This window comes from Oncorhynchus keta, chromosome 18, assembly GCF_023373465.1.
Source record: "Oncorhynchus keta strain PuntledgeMale-10-30-2019 chromosome 18, Oket_V2, whole genome shotgun sequence".
NCBI classification, from domain to species: Eukaryota; Metazoa; Chordata; class Actinopteri; order Salmoniformes; family Salmonidae; genus Oncorhynchus; species Oncorhynchus keta.
This window is the reverse complement of record NC_068438.1, coordinates 40,150,228-40,177,372: the sequence shown is the minus strand read 5'-3', so window position 1 is coordinate 40,177,372 and position 27,145 is coordinate 40,150,228. Positions and strand designations below refer to the sequence as shown.

Here is a 27,145-nt window from a genome sequence, read left to right as displayed (position 1 = left end):
TCCAAATAACATTGACTTTATTTATTGAAATTCATACCTACAGTTACCATCTGAAGAACTGCAGAATTTACAAAAGTTATTTTCACTTAGATACAGTTATAAGACAGAGGCAGGTTAAAGCTGTCATGTTACATTTAATATGATTATTGAGTGTTAGGTTCACATTTATGAGAATACACCACTTGTGCGTGTTGTTGCGTCCCCAGAAAAGTAGACCATTTCTGACCAGTCAGTCACACTAGCCTTGTGAAACCAGACTCATCACTGTGCTCACATTGAGTTTTTACTGAATTGAAACATGAATGTGAGCTCAGGAGATCAGACTGGTTAACCACAGGGTCAGGTGTTTAATAATGCTCTCCTTATGGACTCCTCCACATGTCATCACTCAACTCAGAATGTAGTTCTGACTGAAACGTTTATTAAAGTACACAGAGTAGCAGACAGGAAGGACACCACAGTCTTAGACAAATGGTAAACAGAGTGAGCACTTCTTTCCTTGCCCAAAAACAGTTATGAGGGCATGTGTGTGTGTGTGTGTGTGTGTGTGTGTGTGTGTGTGTGTGTGTGTGTGTGTGTGTGTGTGTGTGTGTACAGGTTTGGCCTAGAGTTGGGAGTAATGACGTCACTACATAATTCAACTTGGACACGTCTCTATGGCTCCCTTTTGACTAGTGGAACCAACTTAATGTTGAATAATGGTCATGGTTGTCCCCCTTACGTTCATATGCTGCTCCCTCTGCTGGAGAAATAAATAATTACACAAGTCTAGAAAACAGGGAAGGAGAACACTGGGGAGTGGGGTGAACACTTTATAGATGGGGGAGTCTCAGAGAGGTGTAGATGTGGGGGAAAGTTAAAAACAGGGAGATCAACATGGTTAGAGGAAGGGATAGAGTTATTATGGGACATATGGGGACACTGAAGGCTGGATTGCCAGTGAAGATCATTCCATTATCTCCCACCTGTCATAGGTTCTCCAGGCCTCTCAGAGAGACACAGTCTGTACTGTCAGGCTGCTCCGGTAACCGTCTGTGTTCTCGGTCTGTCCCTCCCTCAGTCTATACCGGGAACGTCTTCCAGGCCCTACATGTATCCCAGGGTGCACTGCAGTTGTAAAAGGCACTGTGGTAGCAGTCTCTCTCAATCCTCATGACACACCTGCTTCCCCTGCTTAGAGGTCCAGTTTATAGGCACAGGTGTGTGTGTGTGTGGGGGGGGGCACTCCTGGAATGTTCTGAAGAGTTTGTGGGTTCTATAGCTGGTGGTCTCTCCCCTATGAAACACACATGGACGATTAGATAACCACACACGCACTCTTGCTCATGAACAAACATTAGATAATGATGTCTCACCTTGTCTGGCCCCATTATCAGACATCTCTAAAGAGCTGAGAGGCAGAGGGATATATAGAGAGAGGGGGGGTGTAGGGAGAGAGAGGGGGTGGGAGGGAGGGAGGGAGGGGGAGTGGAGGGAGGGAGGGAGAGAGAGGGGGTGTAGGGAGAGAGAGGGGGTGGGAGGGAGGGAGGGAGGGAGGGGGAGTGGAGGGAGGGAGAGAGAGGGGGTGGCAGGAGGGAGAGAGGGGGGGTGGAGGGAGAGAGAGAATGGGGGGTGGAGGGAGAGAGAGAGTGGGGGGGGTGGGGGGGGAGAGAGAGAGAGAGAGATTCATTTATTCAGACTGGCTGACATGAACTCTGTCAAGTGTAATGGTGAGTGCTAACAGCTATGTCACACACAGTCAGTGTTATATATGGATTCACCATCCTGTGTTTGCCATCAGCCAGGACACAGAGACACAGAGACACAGCGACACAGCGACAGCGAGACACAGCCACACAGCGAGACACAGCCACACAGCGAGACACAGCCACACAGCGAGACACAGCCATACAGCCACAACAGCCACCCAGCGAGACACAGCCACACAGCGAGACACAGCCACACAGACACAAAGTAAGACAGACACACAGCAAGACAGACACACAGCAAGAGCGAGACACAGCGAGACACAGCCACACAGCGAGACACAGCCACACAGACACAAAGTAAGACAGACACACAGCAAGACAGACACACAGCAAGACAGACACACAGCAAGACAGACACACAGCAAGACAGACACACAGCAAGACAGACACACAGCAAGACAGACACACAGCAAGACAGACACACAGCAAGACAGACACACAGCAAGACAGACACACAGCAAGACAGACACACAGCAAGACAGACACACAGCAAGACACAGTGAGACAGCGAGACACAGAAACACAGTAAGACAGACACAGCAAGACAGAGACACAGTGAGACACAGACAGACAGCGAGACACAGAAACACAGTAAGACAGCGAGACACAGAAACACAGTAAGACAGCGAGACACAGAAACACAGTAAGACAGCGAGACACAGCAAGACAGAGACACAGCAAGACACAGTGAGACAGCGAGACACAGAAACACAGTAAGACAGACACAGCAAGACAGAGACACAGCGAGACAGAGACACAGCAAGACACAGTGAGACAGCGAGACACAGAAACACAGTAAGACAGACACAGCGAGACACAGACAGACAGCGAGACACACAGCAAGACAGCGAGACACAGCGAGACACAGCAAGACAGCGATACACAGCAAGACAGCGAGACACAGAAACACAGTAAGACAGACACAGCAAGACAGAGACACAGCGAGACAGCAAGACACAGCGAGACACAGCGAGACACAGCGAGACAGACACACAGCGAGACAGACACACAGCGAGACAGACACACAGCAAGAGAATGAGACAGCAAGACACAGAAACACAGTAAGACAGACACAGCAAGACAGAGACACAGCGAGACACACAGCAAGACAGCGAGACACAGCAAGACAGCGAGACACACAACAAGACAGACACACAGCGAGACACACAACAAGACAGACACACAGCGAGACACACAACAAGACAGACACACAGCGAGACACAGACACACAGCGAGACACACAACAAGACAGACACACAGCGAGACACAGACACACAGCGAGACACACAACAAGACACACAACAAGACACACACACAGCGAGACACACACAGCAAGACACACAGCAAGACACACAGCGAGACACACAGCGAGACACACAGCGAGACACACAGCGAGACACACAGCGAGACACACAGCGAGATACACAACGAGACACACAACGAGACACACAACGAGACACACAACAAGACACACAACGAGACACACAACGAGACACACAACAAGACAGACACACAGCGAGACACAACAAGACACACAGCAAGACACACAGCAAGACAGACACACAGCAAGTCACAGACACACAGCTAGACACACAACAAGACACACAGCAAGACAGACAACAAGACAGACACACAGCGAGACACAACAAGACAGACACACAGCGAGACACAACAAGACACACAACAAGACACACAGCAAGTCACAGACACACAGCGAGACACAGACACACAGCCAGACACACAGCGAGACAGACACAGCAAGACACAGACACAGCAAGACAGACACACAGCGAGACACAGACACAGCGAGACACAGCCACAGCGAGAGAGACATAGCAAGACACAGAAACAGCAAGACACAGTGACACACAGACACAGAGACACACACACAGTGAGACAGCAAGACAGAGACACACAGCAAGACAGAGACACAGCAAGACACAGAGACAGCAAGACACAGCAAGACACAGCGAGATACAGAGACACAGCGAGACACAGACACAGCGAGACACAGACACAGCGAGACAGCAAGACAGCGAGACAGCGAGACAGCGAGACACAGAGACAGCGAGACAGACACAGCGAGACAGCGAGACAGAGACACACAGCAAGACAGAGACACAGCAAGACACAGAGACAGCAAGACACAGAGACAGCAAGACACAGCAAGACACAGCGAGATACAGAGACACAGCGAGACACAGACACAGCGAGACACAGAGACAGCGAGACAGCGAGACACAGAGACAGCGAGACACAGAGACAGCGAGACAGACACAGCGAGACAGCGAGACAGAGACACACAGCAAGACACAGCGAGATACAGAGACACAGCGAGACACAGAGACACAGAGACACAGCGAGACACAGACACAATGAGACACAGAGACAGCGAGACACAGAGACAGCGAGACACAGAGACAGCGAGACACAGAGACAGCGAGACACAGAGACAGCGAGACACAGAGACAGCGAGACACAGAGACAGCGAGACAGCGAGACAGTGAGACAGTGAGACAGACACAGCGAGACAGAGACACACAGCAAGACACAGACACAGCAAGACACAGAAACAGCAAGACACAGTGACACACAGACACAGAGACACACACACAGTGAGACAGCAAGACAGAGACACACAGCAAGACAGAGACACAGCAAGACACAGAGACAGCAAGACACAGAGACAGCAAGACACAGCAAGACACAGCGAGATACAGAGACACAGCGAGACACAGACACAGCGAGACACAGAGACAGCGAGACACAGAGACAGCGAGACAGCAAGACAGCGAGACAGCGAGACACAGAGACAGCGAGACAGACACAGCGAGACAGCGAGACAGAGACACACAGCAAGACAGAGACACAGCAAGACACAGAGACAGCAAGACACAGAGACAGCAAGACACAGCAAGACACAGCGAGATACAGAGACACAGCGAGACACAGACACAGCGAGACACAGAGACAGCGAGACAGCGAGACACAGAGACAGCGAGACACAGAGACAGCGAGACACAGAGACAGCGAGACAGACACAGCGAGACAGCGAGACAGAGACACACAGCAAGACACAGCGAGATACAGAGACACAGCGAGACACAGAGACACAGAGACACAGCGAGACACAGACACAATGAGACACAGAGACAGCGAGACACAGAGACAGCGAGACACAGAGACAGCGAGACACAGAGACAGCGAGACACAGAGACAGCGAGACACAGAGACAGCGAGACACAGAGACAGCGAGACACAGAGACAGCGAGACACAGAGACAGCGAGACAGTGAGACAGTGAGACAGACACAGCGAGACAGAGACACACAGCAAGACACAGCAAGACACAGAGACACAGCAAGACAGAGACACAGCAAGACAGAGACACAGAGAGACAGCAAGACACAGAAAGACAGCAAGACACAGAAAGACAGAGAGACAGCAAGACACAGAGAGACAGCAAGACACAGAGACACAGCAAGACACAGAGACACAGCAAGACACAGAGACACAGCAAGACACAGACACAGCAAGACACAGACACAGCAAGACACAGACACAGCAAGCCACAGACACAGCAAGACACAGAGACGCAGCAAGACACAGAGACACAGCAAGACACAGAGACACAGCAAGACACAGCAAGATACAGAGACACAGCAAGATACAGAAAGACAGAGACACAGCAAGCCTACACACAATTGCACAGGGTCAGAGGGGTACGTAGAAAACATTATAAACTAGGTGGCTTGAGCCCTGAATGTTGATTGGCTGACAGCCGTGGTATATTAGACCGTATACCATGGCTATGACAAAACATTTATTTGTACTCCTCTAATTACTTTGGTAACCAGTTATAATAGGGGGTTGTGGTATATGACCAATGTACCACAGCTAAGGGGACATTAGTGTAGTGCCTAAGAACAGCCCTTTGCCATGATATATTGGCCATATACCACAGCCCCTCGTGCCTTATTGCTTAAATGTATGATCACTATATCCAGAACACACACACCTGATGAAAAAAAAAGCTCCATGAATTCCCTCCCTCCCTCCCTCTCTCCCTCTCTCCCTCCCTCTTGAATAAGGGTTTCAAATTTGGGAAAATTATACTCTGTGATTGCAAAGCCTTTCCTCTAGGTTTTCCTGTGTCTACCCATCTCAATGGCAAGGCTGTGCTCACTGAGCCTGCTCTTTGTCAAGGTTTTGATCAGTAACCATGGTCAAATAGTTAGCCACGGTGTACTGTTGATTTATGGTCAGATAGCACTGCATTTTGCTTTGTGTTTGTGCTTGTGTTTCCCAATAAGCAATATAGTTTTGTTCTGACTGTGTTGTAATTTGGTTTATCCTGATTGATTGGATGTTCTGGTCCTGAGGCTTCAATGTGTTAGTAGAACAGGTTTGTGAACTCAGCCCCAGGACCAGCTGGATGAGGGGACTGAGGCTTCAGTATGTTAGTAGAACAGGTGTGTGAACTCAGCTCCAGGACCAGTTGGATGAGGGGACTGAGGCTTCAGTATGTTAGTAGAACAGGTGTGTGAACTCAGCCCCAGGACCAGCTGGATGAGGGGACTGAGGCTTCAGTATGTTAGTAGAACAGGTGTGTGAACTCAGCCCCAGGACCAGCTGGATGAGGGGACTGAGGCTTCAGTATGTTAGTAGAACAGGTGTGTGAACTCAGCCCCAGGACCAGCTGGATGAGGGGACTGAGGCTTCAGTATGTTAGTAGAACAGGTGTGTGAACTCAGCCCCAGGACCAGCTGGATGAGGGGACTGAGGCTTCAGTATGTTAGTAGAACAGGTGTGTGAACTCAGCCCCAGGACCAGCTGGATGAGGGGACTGAGGCTTCAGTATGTTAGTAGAACAGGTGTGTGAACTCAGCCCCAGGACCAGCTGGATGAGGGGACTGAGGCTTCAGTATGTTAGTAGAACAGGTGTGTGAACTCAGCCCCAGGACCAGCTGGATGAGGGGACTGAGGCTTCAGTATGTTAGTAGAACAGGTGTGTGAACTCAGCCCCAGGACCAGCTGGATGAGGGGACTGAGGCTTCAATGTGTTAGTAGAACAGGTGTGTGAACTCAGCCCCAGGACCAGCTGGATGAGGGGACTGAGGCTTCAGTATGTTAGTAGAACAGGTGTGTGAACTCAGCCCCAGGACCAGCTGGATGAGGGGACTGAGGCTTCAGTGTGTTAGTAGAACAGGTGTGTGAACTCAGCTCCAGGACCAGCTGGATGAGGGGACTGAGGCTTCAGTGTGTTAGTAGAACAGGTGTGTGAACTCAGCCCCAGGACCAGCTGGATGAGGGGACTGAGGCTTCAGTATGTTAGTAGAACAGGTGTGTGAACTCAGCTCCAGGACCAGCTGGATGAGGGGACTCTTTTCTTTCCTCAACTCTTGGCATTGCAGTGCTTGGTAATGATATGAGAGGGGGTCACTGTATTTTAGATGTTTCCAAAACTGAATTGCTCTTTTTTGAGTTTTTATTATTAGTGGATATTGGCCTAATTCTGCCCTGCATGCATTGTTTGTAGTCTTCCTCTGGACATGTAGGAGAATCTTACAGAACTCTGCATGCAGGGTTTCAATGGGGTGTTTGTCCCATTTGATTAAATCTTGTTTTGCAAGTGGACCCCACACCTCGCTGCGATAAAGTTCAATTGGGTCAATGACATATTCAATTTGTTTTAGCCAAATTTTAATAGGCATTTCAATTTCAATTTGCTTTTGAATTTTGTACAAATTGAGAACTTTGGTCTAATTCCCTGAGATCTGGATCTTCTCTGTAAAATCATTATTTGAGTCTTTTTGGAGTTTACTGCCAGGGCCCAGGTCTGGCACTACTGCTCTAGCAGGTCCAGGCTCTGCTGTAGGCCATGTGCTGTGGGTGACTGCAGGCATAGATAATCTGCGAAGAGTAGGCATTTATCTGAATTGTGGAGACTAACACCAGGGGCTGAGGATTTTTCTAGGATAGTGGCCAATTCGTTAATGTAAATATTGAAGAGTGCATGTATGCCAAATAGAATAAAATGCTTATTGGAAGTCGATAAAGCAAGCGTATATTTTGGTATTATTTTGGTGGACATGTTTATCTATCAGGGTGTGTAGGGTGTAAATATGATCAATTGTGCGTGTTGTGGTATAAATCCAATTTGGCTTTTACTCAAGACATTGTGCGTATTAAGGAAGTTTAGAACTCTTACATTTATAATACTACAGAAAACCTTCCCCAGGTTACTGTTCACACAAATGCCTCTGTAATTGTTAGGGTTAAATTTGTCTCCTTTCCTAAAGATTGGGGTTATGAGTCCTTGATTCCAGATGTCAGGGAAATAACCTACACTCAGGATCAAATTAAACAGTTTTAATATAGCCAATTGAAATCTCTCTCTCGCTCTCTCTGTAGGGGTTGCGATAAGCGTAATCAGGGTTAATCAGAGTTCAGAGGTTATCCATCCTGACCACAGGGTCAACTCCGCCCCCCTCCTGACCACACACACACACACACTGCATCATGGGACTCAGGACAGGGCTGGGGGAGGGCTGTGTCAGCATGGAGGTCTCTGATAGGCCCACAACCTTGGATTGGCCCAGTGATTGGAGGATTGACTCACGCCAAGCGGGTCGGCGGTGAAAGCTGCAACGCTGTTCCGCATCTCATTCTCGCTGCCGCGCAACGGAATCAATGCCACGTTACCATGACGTGTATCCACCGGCAACGCACGGGTCACACGTGTTTGTACTGCATCCGCTGGCCACACGTTACCATCATACTGAGAGGGGGGAGAGAGGGAGAAAGAAGAGGGATAGAGAGAGGGTGAGAGAGGGGGGAGAATGAGAAAGTAGGGGGGATAGAGAGCGAGGGGGAGAGGGATAGAGAGAGGCGGGAGAGAGGGGGGATAATGAGAAAGTGGGGGGATAGAGAGCGAGGGGGAGAGGGATAGAGAGAGGCGGGAGAGAGGGGGATAATGAGAAAGTGGGGGGATAGAGAGATGTGGGAGAGAGAGGGTGAGAGAGGGGGGAGAGAGGGAGAAAGAAGAGGGATAGAGAGAGGGTGAGAGAGGGGGGAGAATGAGAAAGTAGGGGGGATAGAGAGCGAGGGGGAGAGGGATAGAGAGAGGCGGGAGAGAGGGGGGATAATGAGAAAGTGGGGGGGATAGAGAGATGTGGGAGAGAGAGGGTGAGAGAGGGGGGAGAGAGGGAGAAAGAAGAGGGATAGAGAGAGGGTGAGAGAGGGGGGAGAATGAGAAAGTAGGGGGGATAGAGAGCGAGGGGGAGAGGGATAGAGAGAGGTGGGAGAGAGGGGGGATAATGAGAAAGTGGGGGGGATATAGAGATGTGGGAGAGAGAGGGTGAGAGAGGGGGGAGAGAGGGAGAAAGAAGAGGGATACAGAGCGAGGGGGAGAGAGGGTGAGAGGGAGAAAGAAGAGGGATAGAGAGCGAGGGGGAGAGGGATAGAGAGAGGCGGGAGAGAGGGTGAGAGAGGGGAGAATGAGAAAGTAGGGGGGATAGAGAGAAAGAGGGGGAGAGAGAACGATAGAGAAGGTGAGAGCGAGAGAGAGGGGGTAGAGAGGGGGTGAATAAGAACAGGGAATCATAATAACCAGTGTGACAGACAGTAATATGTGTCCTCTCACCTGGACAGTGAGGAAGGTGGAGAACCACTCCCTCATCTCTGTCTGAGTGTCACAACACAGATACCTACAGGGAGGATAGAAAGAGAGAGGGGAGAGGAGAGAGAGAGAGGAGAGAGAGAGGAGGGAGAGAGAGAGAGATGAAGCAGAGGAGGGAGAGAGAGGAGAGAGAGAGAGAGAGAGGAGAGAGAGAGGAGAGAGGAGAGAGAGAGGAGAGAGAGAGGAGAGAGAGAGAGGAGGGAGAGAGAGAGGAGAGAGAGAGAGAGAGGAGGGAGAGAGAATAGAGAGATTAACCTCAAGAAGAGTCCCGAGTCTCCGTTCACAAACACAAACACACCCCACAGAGCCCCAGGACAGCAACACAATTAGACCCAACCAAATCATGTGAAAACAGAAAGATACTTACTTGATGCATTGGAAATAATTAACAAGAAAACAGAGGAAACTAGAATGCTATTTGGCCCTACACAGAGAGTACACAGTGGCAGAATACCTGACTACCGTGACTGACCCAAATTTAAGGAAAGCTTCTACTATATACAGACTCAGTGAGCATAGCCTTGCTATTGAGAAAGGCCGCCGTAGGCAGACCTGGCTCTCAAGAGAAGACAGGCTAGGTGCACACTGCCCACAAAATGAGGTGGAAACTGAGCTGCAATTCCTAACCTCCTGCCAAATGTATGACCATATTAGACACACATATTTCCCTCAGATTACACAGATAAACAAATATTTTAAAAAACAAACCCAATTTTGATTAACTCACAAATCTACTGGGTGAAATAACACGGTGTGCCATCACAGCAGCAATATTTGTGACCAGTTGCCACAAGAAAAGGGCAACCAGTCAAGAATAAACACCATCTAAATACAACCCATATTTATGCTTATTTATTAGAGAAGAGGGAGAGAGTGAGACAGAGACTTCGGTAAGTAGGCCTAGTGCACAATCCCATCCCCCAACCTCCCCTATCTCACACACCCGCCGCACACTTTGACTGGTGAAAGTCCCCTGGGCGTCAACACAGAGTGAGTCCTAATTTAAACGAGTCAGTGATTAGAGTCGAGTGCGTTTCACACCTCAGCGATGATGTCACCAGACCCACACTGTGTCACACCCTCAACAAGTCCACTTTCTCTAACAGATAAACTACACAACATTGACACAGCCATGGAGTTACAACACACACAGCTCTGTACATCACGTGGCTGCTCTTCCTCACAGCAGGGAGCTCATCAGGCCCTTGGTTTGTTAAGGCCTGGTATGCCCCAAACACTACTCTGTTTCCCTCAACACAACGGGAAAAACTGGTTCATTGTTCCGCCTGGCTACTCCTACCTCGGCCAACAGCTCCGGCCCCCCCGCAGCTCCTCGCCCAAGCCTCTCCAGGTTCTCCTTTACCCAAATCCAGATAACAGATGTTCTGAAAGAGCTGCAAAACCTGGACCCGTATAAATCAGCTGGGCTTGACAATCTGGACCCTCTATTTCTGAAACTATCTGCCGCCATTGTCGCAACCCCTATTACCAGCCTGTTCAACCTCTCTTTCATATCGTCTGAGATCCCCAAGGATTGGAAAGCTGCTGCAGTCATCCCCCTCAAAGGGGGAGACACCCTGGACCCAAACTGTTACAGACCTATATCCATCCTGCCCTGCCTATCTAAGCTCTTCGAAAGCCAAGTCAACAAACTGGTCACTGACCATCTCGAATCCCACCATACCTTCTCCGCAATGCAATCTGGTTTCCCAGCCGGTCACGGGTGCACCTCAGCCACACTCAAGGTACTAAACGACATCATAACCGCCATCGATAAAAGACAGTACTGTGCAGCCGTCTTCATCGACCTTGCCAAGGCTTTCGACTCTGTCAATCACCAGATTCTTATCGGCAGACTCAGTAGCCTCGGTTTTTCGGATGACTGCCTTGCCTGGTTCACCAATTACTTTGCAGACAGAGTTCAGTGTGTCAAATCGGAGGGCATGCTGTCCGGTCCTCTGGCAGTCTCTATGGGGGTGCCACAGAGTTCAATTCTCAGGCCGACTCTTTTCTCTGTATATATCAATGATGTTGGTCTTGCTGCGGGCGATTCCCTGATCCACCTCTACGCAGACGACACCATTCTATATACCTTCGGCCCGTCATTGGACACTGTGCTATCTAACCTCCAAACGAGCTTCAATGCCATACAACACTCCTTCCGTGGCCTCCAACTGCTCTTAAACACTAGTAAAACCAAATGCATGCTTTTCAGCCAATCGCTGCCTGCACCCGCATGCCCGACTAGCATCACCACACTGGATGGTTCCGACCTTGAATATGTGGACACCTATAAGTACCTAGGTGTCTGGCTAGACTGCAAACTCTCCTTCCAGACCCATATCAAACATCTCCAATCGAAAATCAAATCAAGAGTCTGCTTTCTATTCCGCAACAAAGCCTCCTTCACTCACGCTGCCAAGCTTACCCTAGTAAAACTGACTATCCTACCGATCCTCGACTTCGGCGATGTCATCTACAAAATCGCTTCCAACACTCTGCTCAGCAAACTGGATGCAGTTTATCACAGTGCCATCCGTTTTGTCACTAAAGCACCTTATACTACCCACCACTGCGACTTGTATGCTCTAGTCAGCTGGCCCTCGCTACATATTCGTCGCCAGACCCACTGGCTCCAGGTCATCTACAAGGCCATGCTAGGTAAAGCTCCGCCTTATCTCAGTTCACTGGTCACGATGGCAACACCCATCCGTAGCACGCGCTCCAGCAGGTGTATCTCACTGATCATCCCTAAAGCCAACACCTCATTCGGCCGCCTTTCTTTCCAGTACTCTGCTGCCTGTGACTGGAACGAATTGCAAAAATCGCTGAAGTTGGAGACTTTTATCTCCCTCATGAACTTCAAACATCAGCTATCTGAGCAGCTAACCGATCGCTGCAGCTGTACATAATCTATTGGTAAATAGCCCACCCATTTTCACCTACCTCATCCCCACAGTTTTTATTTATTTACTTTTATGCTCTTTTGCACACCAATATTATTATATTAATATTAATATTATCACTCCAGTGTTAATCTGCAATATTGTAATTATTCGCCTACCTCCTCATGCCTTTTGCACACATTGTATATAGACTCCCCTTTTTTTCTACTGTGTTATTGATGTGTAACTCTGTTGTCTGTTCTCACTGCTATGCTTTATCTTGGCCAGGTCGCAGTTGCAAATGAGAACTTGTTCTCAACTGGCCTACCTGGTTAAATAAAGGTGTTCTCAACTGGCCTACCTGGTTAAATAAAGGTGTTCTCAACTAGCCTACCTGGTTAAATAAAGGTGTTCTCAACTAGCCTACCTGGTTAAATAAAGGTGTTCTCAACTGGCCTACCTGGTTAAATAAAGGTGTTCTCAACTGGCCTACCTGGTTAAATAAAGGTGTTCTCAACTGGCCTACCTGGTTAAATAAAGGTGTTCTCAACTGGCCTACCTGGTTAAATAAAGGTGTTCTCAACTAGCCTACCTGGTTAAATAAAGGTGTTCTCAACTGGCCTACCTGGTTAAATAAAGGTGAAATAAAAAAAATATTAAAAAAATAATAATAATAATTAGGATCATTTTGGAATGAAGGACATAGTATATTCTCTCTCTCCCCATCTTACTCTTCCTCACTCTCCCCATCTTACTCTCCCTCTCTCTCCCCATCTTACTCTTCCTCACTCTCCCCATCTCTTTCTCTCTCTCTCTCTCTAGTGCATGCTGGGAGCAAGTTGGGAAGGAGGAGTGGCTGGAATTCAGCATCCCGGAGTTGCCTCTTCACCTCTTCACAAAAGGGTTTTCTAATGATCAATTAGCCTTTTAAAATGATAAACTTGGATTCGCTAACACAACAACGTGCCGTTGGAACACAGGAGTGATGGTTGCTGATAATGGGCCTCTGTACACCTATGTAGATATTCCATTAAAAAAATATATATATCCGTTTCCAGATACAATAGTAATTTACAACATTAACGATGCGCTTTTCTTTCAAAAACAAGGACATTTCTAAGTGACCCGAAACTATTGAACGGTAAGTGTAAGTGTATATTTATATTGATTAGTTGAGTAGTTTTAAAGGTGAAATTGTCTCACTGTCACTAAGTATGTATAGGGGTGGTGGGATCGTTGAGGTTGGTTCTCTCGAAGGAGCAACCAGCGGGAGGGGCTGATTGTAATGGCCACTCGTGGAGGTTTACAGTTTGAAAAACCTAGTCGGCTTGGGGTGAAGAGTCCCGCTGCAACAGGTTGTTGGATGGAAGAATGTAGTTTAGCAGTGGGTGCTATCATTGGGTATGACAGCATAAAAACAGCCTCAAGGATGAGTAGCGCTGTAATCATTTTCTTAGATTCCATTGAAAAGGTGAATCCGGTAGTTGAGGGATACACAGACGTCGGTATTCCCTCTTATGAGTCCGGCAAAGACAGTTCTACTTCCTAACGCACCTCTAACGCACCTCTAACGCACCTCTAACGCACCTCTAACGCACCTCCATTCGTTAGGGATGAAGTGTTGGAGAGAGAGTTATCTTGTATATACAATAAAGGTTATTTTGGGATGCAAATCTCCTTTGCTGAAACATGTCGTATCTCACAGGAGACAAGTGCACAGGAATTTAAAGAAGGATACTGACCAACTGAATTTAGCGTTCAGCTTCAAGATTGATTATGTGTTCTACGCTTCTACTGAATCAATGAAATGTTTGAGTGTGGAAGAGAGGGGCATTTGGTGAGTCCAGAGAACAGAGCCGGATAGCAGCTAAAGCACCACTGAGAAGGGATGAACAGGCTACGGGTTCAGGAGAAGTGATGAACAGGCTACGGGTTCAGGAGAAGGGATGAACAGGCTACGGGTTCAGGAGAAGTGATGAACAGGCTACGGGTTCAGGAGAAGGGATGAACAGGCTACGGGTTCAGGAGAAGTGATGAACAGGCTACGGGTTCAGGAGAAGGGATGAACAGGCTACGGGTTCAGGAGAAGGGATGAACAGGCTACGGGTTCAGGAGAAGGGATGAACAGGCTACGGGTTCAGGAGAAGGGATGAACAGGCTACGGGTTCAGGAGAAGGGATGAACAGGCTACGGGTTCAGGAGAAGGGATGAACAGGCTACGGGTTCAGGAGAAGGGATGAACAGGCTACGGGTTCAGGAGAAGGGATGAACAGGCTAAGGGTTCAGGAGAAGGGATGAACAGGCTACGGGTTCAGGAGAAGGGATGAACAGGCTACGGGTTCAGGAGAAGGGATGAACAGGCTACGGGTTCAGGAGAAGGGATGAACAGGCTACGGGTTCAGGAGAAGGGATGAACAGGCTACGGGTTCAGGAGAAGGGATGAACAGGCTAAAGGTTCAGGAGAAGGAATGAACAGGCTACGGGTTCAGGAGAAGGGATGAACAGGCTACGGGTTCAGGAGAAGGGATGAACAGGCTAAGGGTTCAGGAGAAGGGATGAACAGGCTACGGGTTCAGGAGAAGGGATGAACAGGCTACGGGTTCAGGAGAAGGGATGAACAGGCTACGGGTTCAGGAGAAGGGATGAACAGGCTACGGGTTCAGGAGAAGGGATGAACAGGCTACGGGTTCAGGAGAAGGGATGAACAGGCTAAAGGTTCAGGAGAAGGAATGAACAGGCTACGGGTTCAGGAGAAGGGATGAACAGGCTACGGGTTCAGGAGAAGGGATGAACAGGCTAAAGGTTCAGGAGAAGGGATGAACAGGCTAAAGGTTCAGGAGAAGGGATGAACAGGCTAAAGGTTCAGGAGAAGGGATGAACAGGCTAAAGGTTCAGGAGAAGGGATGAACAGGCTAAAGGTTCAGGAGAAGGGATGAACAGGCTAAAGGTTCAGGAGAAGGGATGAACAGGCTAAAGGTTCAGGAGAAGGGATGAACAGGCTAAAGGTTCAGGAGAAGGGATGAACAGGCTAAAGGTTCAGGAGAAGGGATGAACAGGCTAAAGGTTCAGGAGAAGGGATGAACAGGCTAAAGGTTCAGGAGAAGGTGGGCAGATGTGGGGAAAACAGGAAAGGAGAGCAATATGGCTATGGGGGCAGTTGTGGTAGAGCAAGGAAGGGGGGGGTAGGTGAGACTGCGATTGAGGTCGCTGAGGGCATGCTGGAGAATGAAATGGGAATTCAAGAGGAGAGGGAGGGTAATGGAAAATTAAGCAAAGTAGCAAGGAGGAAGAGGAAGAATTTAAGGGGGGGAATGAAGGTTCTAATTCTAACAGGAAGGTAGAGATTGATAAATCAATTGAGGGGAAACAGGAAGTAGAAATTGATAAATCAGTTGAGGACAAACAGGTTGTAGAGAGGGTGGAGTTTTCTTCTGGGGATGACAGCTAGGAATCGGATGCGTCACAAAAGAATAGCGAGAGAAATGGGATGGAACGGAGGTATGGGATTGAAAAGGATATGCAGGATTAGAATGTAACATGTGTTTTTCCTGAAAGTGAATGGTTTGTTGAATCAGCAAAGTTTCTGATGTCCAAAATAACGGGTGGAGGTTTGACCAGAAATTGCTAGACTAAAGAAAGTGGTCACGAGAGTGACAAGTGAGGTACATTCTAAAGGAAATGAAAGAGTTCAGGCGCAGCCTCAACTCTAAAGAGATGTGTTTTCTGTCTCTTCCTGTGGTTTTTTCCCAGCCTTGAGCAGTTGTAAGATTTCTTCTTTAAAATGTAAATGGGTCAAGAGATGGAAAAAAAGAGGCGTAGTGAAGGGGTTAATAAAGGGAAAAGGAAGTGACATACATTTTCTACAAGAAACACATAGTAATATGGAAAATGAAGTTGTGTGGCAACAGGAGTGGAGTTGGGGTGTGTAGTCATAAAAGCTCAGACTGGGGGTGTGGCCATCCTGTTCTCAAAAGGATTTTTGCCTTAATCATATGAGGTTGAAGAGGTCGTTGAGGGGAAAAGTTAGAGCGATTTATGAAAACATCCCTATGGGTTTAATAAATGTATATGCCCCAGTAGTGGCAGTTGAGAGGGTGTTTTTTAGAGACGTTATCAAATACCATTGAGAAATGTAATACTGAGTATGATGCATTTCTTGCTGTGGATTTGAACTAGACAGTCAGTGATTTAGATAGAAAACACAAAAAAAAACTCATATAGCCTCAAGGACTTTTTAAAAACGCCTTATTTTCAAAATGGAGGCACGAGACAATATACATGGGCCCAAGTGTGTCACGACTTCCGCCGAAGTCAGCCCCTCTCTTCTAGATCGAGCGGTTTTCGGCGGTCGACGTCACCGATCTTCTAGCCATCACTGATCCATTTTCCATTGGTTTTGTCTTCCATTGGTTTTCCCCTCATGTCTTTGTCGGTGATTGTATGTTTGTACAAGTTATTTTTTTCTGGGAGAGGTGGAGGTCTGAAGAGGACAGTGTTGTATCTCTTCAACAGTGGTAGGAAATAGGGATAATCCAGATTCAACAATTCTGTAATCAATACATAAGGAATGTCACCAGAGACATCACCAGATCAATGAATGCTCTAGAGTCTGAAATAGTGGAACTGTTGATGTTGGTTGAGACCACAGGAGATCAAGGCCATATTCAAGCACTCAAGAGGAAAAAAAGTCTCATTGGCAGATCTGCTGGGTATCAGAGTACAGGGGACATTGGCAGACCTGCTGGGTATCAGAGTACAGGGGACATTGGCAGACCTGCTGGGTATCAGAGTACAGGGGACATTGGCAGACCTGCTGGGTATCAGAGTACAGGGGACACTGGCAGACCTGCTGGGTATCAGAGTACAGGGGACATTGGCAGACCTGCTGGGTATCAGAGCACAGGGGACATTGGCAGACCTGCTGGGTATCAGAGCACAGGGGACATTGGCAGACCTGCTGGGTATCAGAGCACAGGGGACATTGGCAGACCTGCTGGGTATCAGAGCACAGGGGACATTGGCAGACCTGCTGGGTATCAGAGTACAGGGGACATTGGCAGACCTGCTGGGTATCAGAGTACAGGGGACATTGGCAGACCTGATGGGTATCAGAGTACAGGGGACATTGGCAGACCTGCTGGGTTTCAGAGTACAGGGGACATTGGCAGACCTGCTGGGTATCAGAGCACAGGGGACATTGGCAGACCTGCTGGGTATCAGAATACAGGGGACCTTGGCAGACCTGCTGGGTATCAGAGTACAGGGGACATTGACAGACCTGCTGGGTATCAGAGTACAGGGGACATTGGCAGACCTGCTGGGTATCAGAGTACAGGGGACATTGGCAGACCTGCTGGGTATCAGAGTACAGGGGACATTGGCAGACCTGCTGGGTATCAGAGTACAGGGGACATTGACAGATCTGCTGGGTATCAGAGTACAGGGGACATTGGCAGATCTGCTGGGTATCAGAGTACAGGGGACATTGGCAGATCTGCTGGGTATCAGAGTACAGGGGACATTGGCAGACCTGCTGGGTATCAGAGTACAGGGGACATTGGCAGATCTGCTGGGTATCAGAGTACAAGGGACATTGGCAGACCTGCTGGGTATCAGAGTACAGGGGACATTGGCAGACCTGCTGGGTATCAGAGTACAGGGGACATTGGTGAGAAGTACATTTCAGGGAATCTCTGAAATCGATGCCTCATCCACATTTTTCTTCGGTTTAGAGAAAAAAGAATGGACAAAGAAGAATTATTAATGGCCTCAAATCAGCTGTTGGATAGGAGCGCACTAGCCCTAGTGGAATTAGAAAGAGGGCAGTAGAGTTCTATGCTGAGCTCTACAAGTGTGAGTATACAGAGGATAAAACAGTGACACAGCAGTTCCTTGGTGGCCTCCCACAGGTGGCTGCAGAAGCTCAGGTTGAACTAGAGCAACCATCATCTTTGCAGAAGCTCAGGTTGAACTAGAGCAACCATCGTCTTTGCAGAAGCTCAGGTTGAACTAGAGCAACCATCGTCTTTGCAGAAGCTCAGGTTGAACTAGAGCAACCAATGACTTTGCAGGAGCTCAGGTTGAACTAGAGCAACCATGGTCTTTGCAGGAGCTTTACACTGCATTAAAAGGCATGGAAAATGGAAGGGCACTGGGTATTGATGGGCTTCCCAATGACTTTTTGAAGTATTTTTGTTGGGAGAGGATTAGCTAGCAGTAGTTAACGATAGTTTGACCGGAGGGTTACTACCAATAAACTGCAGAAGGGCTGTCCTCATCCTACTGCCAACAAAGAGTGACCCTAAGGAGGTGAAGAACTAGAGGCCGGTGGCCTTAATGTGCACTGATTAGAAGATCCTGTCCAAGGCTTTATCCAACAGGCTGAGGGAGGTGATGGGGCAAATCATACACACGGACCAGTCCTACTGTGTTCTCTGCAGGCAGATAGAGGAAAACATTTCCCTGATTCTGATGGTTGTTAGCTCATATGTCATACAGGAAGCCACTATTATTGTTAACAATGTGGTTGCATTGTGATATCGGTTGTCATGTTTCGAGCCACCGCCTGGCCTTCTGGCCAAGATACAGGAAATTATTGTAGATTTATTTTGGGATAAACATCATTGGGTTCCAAAAAGTACTTTGTGTCAGGAGAAGAGTGGATTATGCTCAAGAGTTACAAGAAAAAGGCACCAGATAAAGAGACGTCCCATTTCCCAGACTAGGGATTACGCCCCATTTCCCAGACTAGGGATTACGCCCCATTTCCCAGACTAGGGATTACGCCCCATTTCCCAGACTAGGGATTACGCCCCATTTCCCAGACTAGGGATTACGCCCCATTTCCCAGACTAGGGATTACGCCCATTAGACTAGCCCCATTTCCCAGACTAGGATTACGCCCCATTTCCCAGACTAGGGATTTCCCAGACTAGCCCCATTTCCCAGACTAGGGATTACGCCCCATTTCCCAGACTAGGGATTACGCCCCATTTCCCAGACTAGGGATTACGCCCCATTTCCCAGACTAGGGATTACGCCCCATTTCCCAGACTAGGGATTACGCCCCATTTCCCAGACTAGGGATTACGCCCCATTTCTCCAGACTAGGGATTACGCCCCATTTCCCAGACTAGGGATTACGCCCCATTTCCCAGACTAGGGATTACGCCCCATTTCCCAGACTAGGGATCCAATATCCCAGAGTTGGCCAGAAAGGTGTTATTAGTGGATTTGAGAGGGTTGGAAGAGGTGGGTTTGGTTGTGATGTGTGAATGGGAAGGAGTTATATAGGGGGTGTTTCAAGGTTTTCAATAAAGATACATTTAAAAATAGAAAAGACACTCCTTGGAGGGTAAAACTGGGCCTTGATGACAAGTTGAAGCCAGCATGGAGAGCACTGTACAAGCCACCGTTACTAAAGGGGACTGGTGATATGTAATGGAGGGTGTTGATGACAAGTTGAAGCCAGCATGGAGAGCACTGTACAAGCCACCGTTACTAAAGGGGACTGGTGATATGTAATGGAGGGCCTTGATGACAAGTTAAAGCCAGCATGGAGAGCACTGTACAAGCCACTGTTACAAAAGGGGACTGGTGATATGTAATGGAGGGTGTTGTATCTGTTATTCATTGAGATGTTGGAGATTGATGTCCTTTTTGTAATATAAGAGAAACGATTTCCACAGTTTTATGGATTGTGAGAGGATAAAGCCTCTTTTTGAAATACTGGAGTCTTTGTTTACAGCTGTCGAGGAGATTTTCCATAACACTGTTTTTTATTTGGGGGTTTCAATACAGTAAGCAGCAGAACAGAAACAACTGTTACATTTTATTTGGGGACAAACTAAGATGAGTAGGAAACACAAGATAGACATGGGATATGGTCAGGATGTAAGGTGTGTTTTTACAGGATTAGTCAAAGCCAGAATAAAAAGTGGATTTTGAGTTCTTCTCGTCTGTAAAAGATCTCCCATTGCAGACCCCTATTCCCTGGTGTGTGTAGCTCAGTAGGCCTCCAGATATACTGGACATACTGCATAGCATACACAGACAGAGGACACACATTCAGGGACTCACCATTGCTGCTTCTCTGGTTTCTCCTGTTTTTCACTTTTATAGATCACGGTCAGACCCCAACTACATAGAGAGAGATAGGAAACATCACGGTCAGACCCCAACTACATAGAGAGAGATAGGAAACATCACGGTCAGACCCCAACTACATAGAGAGGAAACATCACGGTCAGACCCCAACTACATAGAGAGAGATAGGAAACATCACGGTCAGACCCCAACTACATAGAGAGAGATAGGAAACATCACGGTCAGACCCCAACTACATAGAGAGAGATAGGAAACATCACGGTCAGAACCCAACTACATAGAGAGAGATAGGAAACATCACGGTCAGACCCCAACTACATAGAGAGAGATAGGAAACATCACGGTCAGAACCCAACTACATAGAGAGAGATAGGAAACATCACGGTCAGACCCCAACTACATAGAGAGAGATAGGAAACATCACGGTCAGAACCCAACTACATAGAGAGAGATAGGAAACATCACGGTCAGACCCCAACTACATAGAGAGAGAGATAGGAAACATCACGGTCAGACCCCAACTACATAGAGAGAGATAGGAAACATCACGGTCAGACCCCAACTACATAGAGAGAGATAGAGTTGTTCTGACCAGGCAGGAGGAGAGGACAGAAAGGTGTTCTGACCAGGCAGGAGGACAGGACAGAGAGGTGTTCTGACCAGGCAGGAGGAGAGGACAGAGAGGTGTTCTGACCAGGCAGGAGGAGAGGACAGAGAGGTGTTCTGACCAGGCAGGAGGAGAGGACAGAGGGTGTTCTGACCAGGCAGGAGGAGAGGACAGAGGGTGTTCTGACCAGGCAGGAGGAGAGGACAGAGAGGTGTTCTGACCAGGCAGGAGGAGAGGACAGAGAGGTGTTCTGACCAGGCAGGAGGAGAGGACAGAGAGGTGTTCTGACCAGGCAGGAGGAGAGGACAGAGAGGTGTTCTGACCAGGCAGGAGGAGAGGACAGAGAGGTGTTCTGACCAGGCAGGAGGAGAGGACAGAGAGGTGTTCTGACCAGGCAGGAGGAGAGGACAGAGAGGTGTTCTGACCAGGCAGGAGGAGAGGACAGAGAGGTGTTCTGACCAGGCAGGAGGAGAGGACAGAGAGGTGTTCTGACCAGGCAGGAGGAGAGGACAGAGAGGTGTTCTGACCAGGCAGGAGGAGAGGACAGAGAGGTGTTCTGACCAGGCAGGAGGAGAGGACAGAGAGGTGTTCTGACCAGGCAGGAGGAGAGGTTCTGACAGAGGAGGTGTTCTGACCAGGCAGGAGGAGAGGACAGAGAGGTGTTCTGACCAGGCAGGAGGAGAGGACAGAGAGGTGTTCTGACCAGGCAGGAGGAGAGGACAGAGAGGTGTTCTGACCAGGCAGGAGGAGAGGACAGAGAGGTGTTCTGACCAGGTGGGTGGTCGTAGTTTCTTCTTGATGCCTAGATAGACCCTCAGATTCTTCACCTGCCATTCCCTCTCTGAACGATTACTCTACAGGGAAACAAAACAGACAGATTAGCTCTGTCTCTGTGTCTGTGTGTGTGTGTGTGTGTGTGTGTGTGTGTCTTACCCGCACTTCCTTGTACATCCTGAGGGAGACAGTGTTTAGGATGAAGTAGCGGTCGTGGAAGCTGCCGGTGTTCAGTCCCAATCCCAGAATGCTCCTCTCCTCCCGGAACTTCACCATCCCGTGCTTGGACACATCCACTTTACTGGCTATGGGGGGACGGATCGTACCAAATCAGAAACAGTATAGGAGTAATAGTAGAGCTGAGAAGTCAATTTAATTGTGTGTTAGCAGCCAGATCACTAGAAAGAAACTTAGATTCTAGACGTTTGCAAAGGTCCTGAGAACGTGAATATATGCTCACAATAAAATAAAATACAACATTCACCCAGACATGGGAGTGAACTGGTGCTGCTCAGAACACTGCACCTACAGCAATGCTGTAGCAAGCCTTAACCCCAACCTTAACCACTCAGAACACTGCACCTACAGCAATGCTGTAGCAAGCCTTAACCCCAACCTTAACCACTCAGAACACTGCACCTACAGCAATGCTGTAGCAAGCCATAACCCCAACCTTAACCACTCAGAACACTGCACCTACAGCAATGCTGTAGCAAGCCATAACCCCAACCTTAACCACTCAGAACACTGCACCTACAGCAATGCTCTAGCAAGCCATAACCCCAACCTTAACCACTCAGAACACTGCACCTACAGCAATGCTGTAGCAAGCCATAACCCCAACCTTAACCACTCAGAACACTGCACCTACAGCAATGCTGTAGCAAGCCATAACCCCAACCTTAACCACTCAGAACACTGCACCTACAGCAATGCTGTAGCAAGCCATAACCCCAACCTTAACCACTCAGAACACTGTACCTACAGCAATGCTCTAGCAAGCCTTAACCCCAACCTTAACCACTCAGAACACTGCACCTACAGCAATGCTGTAGCAAGCCATAACCCCAACCTTAACCACTCAGAACACTGCACCTACAGCAATGCTCTAGCAAGCCATAACCCCAACCTTAACCACTCAGAACACTGCACCTACAGCAATGCTGTAGCAAGCCATAACCCCAACCTTAACCACTCAGAACACTGCACCTACAGCAATGCTGTAGCAAGCCATAACCCCAACCTTAACCACTCAGAACACTGTACCTACAGCAATGCTCTAGCAAGCCTTAACCCCAACCTTAACCACTCAGAACACTGCACCTACAGCAATGCTGTAGCAAGCCATAACCCCAACATTAACCACTCAGAACACTGCACCTACAGCAATGCTCTAGCAAGCCATAACCCCAACCTTAACCACTCAGAACACTGTACCTACAGCAATGCTCTAGCAAGCCTTAACCCCAACCTTAACCACTCAGAACACTGCACCTACAGCAATGCTGTAGCAAGCCTTAACCCCAACCTTAACCACTCAGAACACTGCACCTACAGCAATGCTGTAACAAGCCTTAACCCCAACCTTAACCACTCAGAACACTGCACCTACAGCAATGCTCTAGCAAGCCATAACCCCAACCTTAACCACTCAGAACACTGCACCTACAGCAATGCTGTAGCAAGCCTTAACCCCAACCTTAACCACTCAGAACACTGCACCTACAGCAATGCTCTAGCAAGCCATAACCCCAACCTTAACCACTCAGAACACTGCACCTACAGCAATGCTCTTGCAAGCCATAACCCCAACCTTAACCACTCAGAACACTGTACCTACAGCAATGCTCTAGCAAGCCTTAACCCCAACCTTAACCACTCAGAACACTGCACCTACAGCAATGCTGTAGCAAGCCATAACCCCAACCTTAACCACTCAGAACACTGCACCTACAGCAATGCTGTAGCAAGCCTTAACCCCAACCTTAACATTTACATTTACATTTAAGTCATTTAGCAGACGCTCTTATCCAGAGCGACTTACACCACTCAGAACACTGCACCTACAGCAATGCCCCTCTGGCCCATAAGCCCCTAACCCCAACCTAAACCACTTCAGAACACTGCCCTACAGCAATGCTCTGTCCCCTTCCTCTCCAGCCATAACCCCAACCTTAAACACTCAGAACACTGCACCTCTCCATCAATGCCCCTGTATCAAGCCTTAACCCCAACCTTAACCACTCAGAACACTGCACCTTCCTACAGCAATGCTGTCCCAAGCCTTAACCCCAACATTAACCACTCAGAACACTGCACCTACAGCAATGCTGTCCCCTAGCTCCATCCATAACCCCCCCCTCTCCACCACTCAGAACACTGCACCTACAGCAATGCCCCTCCTCTCCATCCATAACCCCAACCTTAACCCATACCTCTGAACACTGCACCTACAGCAATGCTGTAGCAAGTCCCCTTCCTCCCCAACATTAACCACTCAGAACACTGCACCTACCAGCCCAATGCTGTCCCCTTCCATAACCCCAACCTTAACCACTCAGAACACTGCACCTTCAGCCCAATGCTCTTCCATCCCATAACCCCAACCTCTCCACCATACCTCAGAACACTTCACCTACAGCCCATACCTCTGTCCCCTGTATCAAGCCATAACCCCAACCTCTGTCCACTTCAGAACACTGCACCTACAGCAATGTCCCCTTCCTATCCCAACCTCTGTCCTTCCTCCCCCCAACCTTAACCACTCAGAACACTGCACCTACAGCCCAATGCTCTAGCAAGCCATAACCCCAACCTTAACCACCCATAACTACTGCCTAAACTGTTCATCTTCCCATGAGTTGTCCCCTTCCTCTTTCCCATACCTCTGTAACCACATGTATGCGTGTCCCCTGTTAGTGTGTGTGTCTCCATCCCAGGTCTGTCCCCTTCCTCTCCATCCAGTATGGCCTCCATGGCCAGGTTCTTTTCCTCTCCAGCAGGTGGTCCCCTCCTCTCCATCCCAGACCTCTGTCCCCTGGGTAACACACGCTCCAGATGATGCAACGGACGCTCTGAGTGAGTGAGAGAGAGGAGAGTGAGGAGAGAGAGGAGAGAGAGGAGAGAGAGGAGAGACCCTCTCCCCTTCTCTCCAGAGGAGGAGAGAGGAGAGAGAGGATCTCCATCCTCTGAGGAGAGTCTCCATCCAGAGACCCAGAGAGAGGCTCCATCCCAAACAGAACAGAGCATCACTTCTCCCTAGCACTTCCATCCCATACCTCTGTCCCCTTCCTCTCCATCCCATACCTCTGTCCCCTTCCTCTCCATCCCATACCTCTGTCCCCTTCCTCTCCATCCCATACCTCTGTCCCCTTCCTCTCCATCCCATACCTCTGTCCCCTTCCTCTCCATCCCATACCTTTGTCCCCTTCCTCTCCATCCCATACCTCTGTCCCCTTCCTCTCCATCCCATATCCTCTGTCCTGACCTTCCTCTCCATCCCATCTCCTCTGTCCCTCTCTCCTCTCCATCCCCATCTCCTCCTCTGGCTGACCTCCCCTCTCCACTCTCCTCCTTCTGGCTGACCTCTCATCTCTCTCTCTCCACTCACCCATCTCCTCCTTCTGGCTGACCTCTCATCTCTCTGTCCACTCACCCATCTCCTCCTTCTGGCTGACCTCTCATCTCTCTCTCCACTCACCCATCTCCTCCTTCTGGCTGACCTCTCATCTCTCTCTCCACTCACCCATCTCCTCCTTCTGGCTGACCTCTCATCTCTCTCTCCACTCACCCATCTCCTCCCTCTGGCTGACCTCATCTCTCTCTCCACTCACCAGTCTCCTCCTTCTGGCTGACCTCTCATCTCTCTCTCCACTCACCCATCTCCTCCTTCTGGCTGACCTCTCATCTCTCTCTCCACTCACCCATCTCCTCCTTCTGGCTGACCTCTCATCTCTCTCTCCACTCACCCATCTCCTCCTTCTGGCTGACCTCTCATCTCTCTCTCCACTCACCGGTCTCCTCCTCCTGAACTGACCTCTCATCTCTCTCTCCACTCACCAGTCTCCTCCTTCTGGCTGACCTCTCATCTCTCTCTCCACTCACCAGTCTCCTCCTTCTGGCTGACCTCTCATCTCTCTCTCCACTCACCCATCTCCTCCTTCTGGCTGACCTCTCATCTCTCTCTCCACTCACCCATCTCCTCCTTCTGGCTGACCTCTCATCTCTCTCTCCACTCACCGGTCTCCTCCTCCTGACTGACCTCTCATCTCTCTCTCCACTCACCCATCTCCTCCTTCTGGCTGACCTCTCATCTCTCTCTCCACTCACCAGTCTCCTCCTTCTGGCTGACCTCCCAGCAGCTCCAGTAGTCTTTCTCTCTGTCCACTCACCAGTCTCCTCCTTCTGGCTGACCTCCCAGCAGCTCCAGTAGTCTTTCTCTCTGACCACTCACCAGTCTCATCCTTCTGGCTGACCTCCCAGCAGCTCCAGTAGTCTTTCTCTCTGTCCACTCACCAGTCTCCTCCTTCTGGCTGACCTCCCAGCAGCTCCAGTAGTCTTTCTCTCTCTCCACTCACCAGTCTCCTCCTTCTGGCTGACCTCCCAGCAGCTCCAGTAGTCTTTCTCTCTGACCACTCACCAGTCTCCTCCTTCTGGCTGACCTCCCAGCAGCTCCAGTAGTCTTTCTCTCTGACCACTCACCAGTCTCATCCTTCTGGCTGACCTCCCAGCAGCTCCAGTAGTCTTTCTCTCTGTCCACTCACCAGTCTCCTCCTTCTGGCTGACCTCCCAGCAGCTCCAGTAGTCTTTCTCTCTCTCCACTCACCAGTCTCCTCCTTCTGGCTGACCTCCCAGCAGCTCCAGTAGTCTTTCTCTCTGACCACTCACCAGTCTCCTCCTTCTGGCTGACCTCCCAGCAGCTCCAGTAGTCTTTCTCTCTGTCCACTCACCAGTCTCCTCCTTCTGGCTGACCTCCCAGCAGCTCCAGTAGTCTTTCTCTCTGTCCACTCACCAGTCTCCTCCTTCTGGCTGACCTCCCAGCAGCTCCAGTAGTCTTTCTCTCTGACCTGGATCTTCCGCCGGTCCAGAATCTCACAGGTCAGCTCTGCTGCCGTCATAGAACCAGGGATCTGGAGGGGAGAGCAGTGGAGGGAGTGAGATTCAGGACCGCTTCTTACTCTATTTCCCTATCGTGATATAGGTGAGGTCTGAAGGGTTAGTTAAGGTCAGAGGTGAGAGGTCACCTTGACATGCTGCTCTGCCGTCTCCTTCTTCTCCTCCAGGTACACTGTACAGATGAAGTCACCTGCTGACCCCGACGCCTGCACAACACACACACATGCGTT

The 27,145-nt window shown here is 49.2% G+C and overlaps 1 protein-coding gene and 3 long non-coding RNA genes across 9 annotated transcripts in view; 1 reads left to right on the top strand and 3 right to left on the bottom strand.

The window, feature by feature from the left end:
- Positions 1 to 27,145, bottom strand: part of LOC118381510 (arf-GAP with Rho-GAP domain, ANK repeat and PH domain-containing protein 1) — a 149,621-nt gene continuing 122,476 nt past the window's right edge. Inside the window, exons 25-33 of the mRNA XM_052468895.1 lie at positions 27,044 to 27,121; positions 26,687 to 26,929; positions 21,960 to 22,130; positions 21,798 to 21,880; positions 20,393 to 20,452; positions 9,393 to 9,456; positions 8,370 to 8,528; positions 1,356 to 1,390; positions 1 to 1,276 (exon numbers count right to left, since the gene is read on the bottom strand). Of these exons, the coding sequence (XP_052324855.1) occupies positions 1,373 to 1,390; positions 8,370 to 8,528; positions 9,393 to 9,456; positions 20,393 to 20,452; positions 21,798 to 21,880; positions 21,960 to 22,130; positions 26,687 to 26,929; positions 27,044 to 27,121 (876 nt within the window). The 3' untranslated portion in view covers positions 1 to 1,276; positions 1,356 to 1,372. The remainder of the gene's footprint in view (positions 1,277 to 1,355; positions 1,391 to 8,369; positions 8,529 to 9,392; positions 9,457 to 20,392; positions 20,453 to 21,797; positions 21,881 to 21,959; positions 22,131 to 26,686; positions 26,930 to 27,043; positions 27,122 to 27,145) is intronic.
- LOC127908790 (uncharacterized) lies at positions 20,920 to 21,794 on the top strand. 5 transcript variants are annotated; one of them, XR_008068430.1, is made up of 4 exons: positions 20,920 to 21,035; positions 21,070 to 21,137; positions 21,238 to 21,636; positions 21,711 to 21,794. It is a non-coding gene; the product is annotated as an uncharacterized LOC127908790 (long non-coding RNA). The 5 variants fall into 5 exon arrangements; XR_008068429.1 differs by having other exon boundaries at positions 21,677 to 21,794; XR_008068433.1 differs by lacking the exon at positions 21,070 to 21,137 and having other exon boundaries at positions 21,306 to 21,636; positions 21,677 to 21,794.
- LOC127908789 (uncharacterized) lies at positions 22,340 to 24,126 on the bottom strand. The gene is made up of 6 exons (XR_008068428.1): positions 24,097 to 24,126; positions 23,637 to 23,784; positions 23,386 to 23,579; positions 22,896 to 23,043; positions 22,782 to 22,838; positions 22,340 to 22,382 (listed from the first exon to the last, which is right to left on the bottom strand). It is a non-coding gene; the product is annotated as an uncharacterized LOC127908789 (long non-coding RNA).
- LOC127908788 (uncharacterized) lies at positions 25,361 to 26,515 on the bottom strand. Of its 2 annotated transcripts, XR_008068426.1 has the most exons (5): positions 26,400 to 26,515; positions 26,276 to 26,337; positions 25,837 to 26,213; positions 25,613 to 25,790; positions 25,361 to 25,569 (listed from the first exon to the last, which is right to left on the bottom strand). It is a non-coding gene; the product is annotated as an uncharacterized LOC127908788 (long non-coding RNA). The 2 variants fall into 2 exon arrangements; XR_008068425.1 differs by lacking the exon at positions 26,276 to 26,337.